The following is a 4,802-nucleotide window of genomic DNA, read 5'->3' on the forward strand; positions in this document are numbered from 1 at the left end:
CTGTAGCCAATATGTGGTATACTTCCCCGTTTGGCATGTTTCCCTTTATCCAACAAGCATTTTTTATTATTAATATATTATTTATATGTAACTGTATAGTTTAAGTATACTCATCCTTGTTTATTCATGTCCATTGTCGTTAAACAACAGTTATGTTTTCTTATATTCTTTTCCACATTGTTTTTTTTTTATGTAAAAGTAATACTGTCTAAATACTTAATAAAGCATAGGGAAGTCAGTCTTGTTATAAAAGTTGAACAGACAAGTTGTTTTATTCGTTCGCGCATGCTACTTGCTACAATTTCAGAAGTGGGATATAAAGAACAAAAAGTGCAGAAAAAAATAAAAAAGTTTTTGTGAGAACATTGTTTAAGTTAGGCAACAAGTGTGGAAGGAAGAACGAAAATAATTTAAAGTGAGAAAAGAAAAAAAAAGAGATAAATTTTTCTTGGGAACATTGTTTCAAATGAACAACAAGTGAAGGAGAAAATCAGATGAGAAAAAAGAAATTTTTTTTTGTTCGTAAATAACAGACTGCAAGTGTAAAAGAGACAAACGGGAAAAATAAGAAAAATTTTGTTGTTGTTGAGAACACTTTTTAAAGTAAATCAGTGCGAAAACAAAGACGAAACAAGGAAAAGAAAAGTGTTGAAGCGAATATCGTGAGGAATTTATTTTTATGTGAACGGAACTATTGGAAAATGGATGAAATAAATCCAAACAAGTATACGGCTGCGCAGTTGCGTGGATGGCTTCAGCAGCTGAACTTGCCGACGGCTGGCACAAAAAGTGCACTAGTTTTGCGACTCAACGACATACCGCAGAACGAAAGAGGTGTGTGTCCAATCGAAGACAACAGTTTAGCGACGAATGTAACTGATGGTGTTAGTGAGTGTGAATATGAGGACAATGAAACACAAGACAATGTCATTGAGAAAAGTAAACAGAAGAAAATTAATATGAACAGTGTTTTTGAGAAGGAGAATTATTTGCTAAAGAAAGAACTCGAAATTATAAGGAAAGAGAACGAACTTCTGATTAAGGAGAATGAATTTTATAAAAAGAAGGAAGAGTTCGAAAAATATAGACAAACAGTCTTGTGTGGGGGTGTGGAAATTAACACCGTTAACAGCGGTGGTGCGAATGAAAATGAGCAAAGTGCAAATGATAGAGATGGTGGTGCGAATGATGACAGTGGTTTAACAAATGAGTGCGGTGGCTGTGTAAATAATAGTGGTGGTGGAACAGTGAACGGAGTAAACAGTGGCGAAAATGATTGCAACAGTGGTGAAGTAAATAATAGCAGTACTGCATATGGTTGTAACGTTGGTGGTGAAGGCGTTAACATTGGCGAATATAGAGAAAACAACAATGAGCGTGAACAGAGCAGTATTGTAAAAGCTAAGGAAAATTCTGGTAGTGGTGGCAATACTTCTTTTACATTATTGAAGGAGTTGTTGCCAGAATATGATGGTTCTACCGCGCCAACTATTTTTGTTGCGCAAGTAAGAAATATAATGGAGCTGTATTCAGTAGACATAAGTACAGTTAAGGCATTACTAATGTCAAAGGTCAAAGGGAAAGCACAATGCTGGTTGCATGCCAAGTCTAATTACTTACACGAGGATCTGAATAAGCTGCTTGACGAGTTAACAGAATTGTTTGGAGATAAAGAAAATAAGCTTTCAATACGACGAAAGTTCGAATATAGAAAGTGGCAGTATAATGAAGACTTCATAACCTATTTTAATGACAAAGTTGTTTTGGCCGAGCGCTTGAGAATTCCTGAAGATGAGCTAATAGACTACGTCATCGAGGGGATCCCTGATAACAGTTTGAAAATCCACGCAAATTTGCAGTGTTTCCAGAGTAAATCGCAGCTTTTGATGGCTTTTTCTAAGATATCCTTAAAGGGACGTGAGCAAACTTACAACAAAGGAGAAAAGCGAGAATCTGGTGTTCGGTGCTACAACTGTAATTGCTTTGGACACTATGCGAGTGAGTGTCAGAAACCAAAGAGGGAAGTGGGTGCTTGCTATGGTTGTGGAAGCTTAAACCATCTCGTTGCTGCCTGCCCAGAACGGAAGACAGATAGACCCGAGGTAGAAAATAGATATTTAAGGTATTTTAAGTGTAGTTATGATGATAATTCTGTAAATTCTTTTTATATAGAATGCCTGATGGATACAGGGAGTCCCGCATGCTTTATAAAGAAATCTCTGATATCACAGAGGATTGGCTTGAAGCATATGAATAATGATAATTTTTCTTTTATGGCCTAAATGGCACTGAATTTAAAACTTTTGGGAACATTTTACTTTACTTGAATTTTGAGAATAAATATGTTGGACTTGATGTATTTGTTGTTGATGATTCTGTGATGGTTTTTGATTGTATCCTTGGAAGGGATTTTCTTGACAAGGTAGGACTGATATTGGCTGACAAGAGGTCCGTGGTTGGGGAACGGGGAACGGATGATCATGTAGGGGGCGGCGATTTTGTGAGGGCAATTATGTCTATTGAATGTGGGAATATGTCTGAGGCTAGTGACCTGAGAATAGACGAACAGGTTGGGGACGATGGCAGGAGAAGATTAATAGAGTTATTTCTGGATACATATGTGGGCCCGGAAAGACCATCTGAACCCAAGACGAGAAGTGAGATTAAACTTAATTTGGACAAGCCGAGGCCGTTCAATTGCACGCCTAGAAGATTATCATATGACGAAAGGGAAAAGTTACAGGCAATTCTGGACGAATTCTTGGCGAAGGGATATATAAGGCCAAGTGAATCAGAATTTGCTTCGCCTATTGTGCTCGTGAAGAAGAAAAACGGGGAATTGCGTATGTGCGTGGATTATAGAACCCTGAATAAGATGACTCTAAGGGATAATTACCCAATTCCTCTTATTGACGAACTATTGGACCGATTGTCGGGAAAACAGTTCTTACGAAGTTGGATTTGAAGAATGGTTTTTACCACGTTTATGTTGAGGATGAGTCTGTGAAATACACATCCTTTGTTACCCCACTTGGTCAATATGAGTTTTTAAGAATGCCGTTCGGGTTGAAGAATGCACCTTCTGTGTTCCAGCGGTTTGTGAACAAGGTTTTTGCGGATATGGTTAGGGATGGAAGGTTGATTGTTTATATGGATGACATTATGGTAGCTACTAGGGATGTTGAGGAACATTTCCGAATTCTTAAGGAAGTGTTCAAGCGTTTGGTGGATAACAAATTGGAATTGCGGTTGGATAAGTGTGAATTCTTGAGGACTAATGTTAAGTATTTGGGGTACGAAATCGATGGTAATGGTATTAAAGCTGACGACACGGGTCTGCGAGCTGTAAGGGATTCCCTGTTCCTACTAATGTACATTCTGTTCGTAGCTTTCTTGGCCTCGTATTTTAGGAGGTTTGTGAAGGATTTTTCTACTATTGCTAAGCCATTGACGGATTTGACAAGAAAGGATAAGGTTTTCGAATTTGGAATCGATGAATTAAGGGCCTTTGAAGCTCTGAAGGAGAAATTATTGGGATGTCCCGTACTAGCACTGTATGATCCTAAGGATGAAACAGAATTACACTGTGATGCCAGTAGTGCGGGGTTTGGCGCTATCCTTTTACAGAAGAAGGACGATGGGAAGATGCATCCGGTATTTTATTATTCCAAAAGGACAAGTGAATCAGAGTCAAAGTACCACAGCTTCGAACTGGAAACCCTGGCTATTTTGTATGCTTTAAGACGTTTTAGAGTATACTTACATGGGAGGAAATTTAAGATTGTTACTGATTGCAACTCACTCACAATGACTCTTAACCGGAGGGAAATGAACCCAAGGATAGCGAGGTGGGCTTTGGAATTTCAGGATTATGATTATGTACTGGAACATAGAGCTGGTACTCGTATGCAGCATGTGGATGCGTTGAGTAGGAGTTTGCATGTGATGGTAATAGAGAGTAATAGTTTTGAGGAAAACTTAGTGATATGCCAGAACAGGGACCCAGGTTTGCTAAAACTAAAGGCGGAACTTCAGAACAAGCAGAGTAAAATGTATGAAATGAGAAATGGCATTCTATATAGGAAAACTAATAAGGATGATGTAGTATTATTTTGCGTACCAGAGGCGATGGAAAGTCACGTATTATATAGATACCATGATGAAATGGGGCACGTTGGGGTTGACAAGATGACGGATCTGATATCAGGTGGTTATTGGTTTCCCCATATAAGGAAAAAGGCTTCCGATCATGTTCAGAATTGTTTGAAGTGCATCTCTTACTCGGATAAGCATGGGAAAGAGGAGGGTTTTCTGAACAGTATTCCGAAATCTACGGCTCCATTTGATGTCATACACGTTGATCATTACGGCCCTGTTGACAATGGGAGACTTTTGAAACATATTTTGGTTGTTATCGATGCGACCACCAAATTCGTGAGGCTTTATCCCACGAAAACCACGAGGACAAAGGAGGTAGTGGAACATATGAAGGAATACTTCCGAGCATATAGTCGCCCGAAATGCGTTGTGAGTGATAGGGGAACCGCGTTCACTTCTTCGGAATTTCAGGACTTTTTGAACGAGTACGGCATACGACATATAAAGGTGGCGACTGGTTCTCCGCAGGCCAATGGACAGGTGGAGAGAGTTAACAGGAGTATAGGTCCAATGTTGGCGAAACTAGTTCGCCCGGAGAATGGAGTGTACTGGGATACGGTATTGGACAAGGTGGAGCATGCTTTGAACAACACCGTTCATAGGGCAGTTGGACAGCACCCAAGTGTGATGTTGTTTGGTTTAGG

General features: G+C 39.3%; 1 protein-coding gene across 1 annotated transcript; it reads left to right on the forward strand.

Moving 5' to 3' along the window:
* Positions 1–260: 260 nt before the first annotated feature.
* On the forward strand, positions 261–2,258 carry LOC119613543. The gene is made up of 2 exons (XM_037969563.1): positions 261–2,102; positions 2,173–2,258. Exons 1-2 carry the CDS (start codon positions 702–704, stop codon positions 2,179–2,181), a joined length of 1,410 nt encoding a protein of 469 aa, XP_037825491.1. The 5' UTR covers positions 261–701; the 3' UTR covers positions 2,182–2,258.
* Positions 2,259–4,802: the final 2,544 nt, after the last annotated feature.

Source organism: Lucilia sericata, unplaced genomic scaffold, assembly GCF_015586225.1.
Source record: "Lucilia sericata isolate MDLA Ls3-8-SP2 unplaced genomic scaffold, ASM1558622v1 Contig002175F_arrow, whole genome shotgun sequence".
NCBI classification, from domain to species: domain Eukaryota; kingdom Metazoa; phylum Arthropoda; class Insecta; order Diptera; family Calliphoridae; genus Lucilia; species Lucilia sericata.

Bases quoted from the DNA above. Each gene is read 5' to 3' on its own strand.
- LOC119613543 (XM_037969563.1), top strand. From the start codon at position 702: ATGGATGAAATAAATCCAAACAAGTATACGGCTGCGCAGTTGCGTGGA.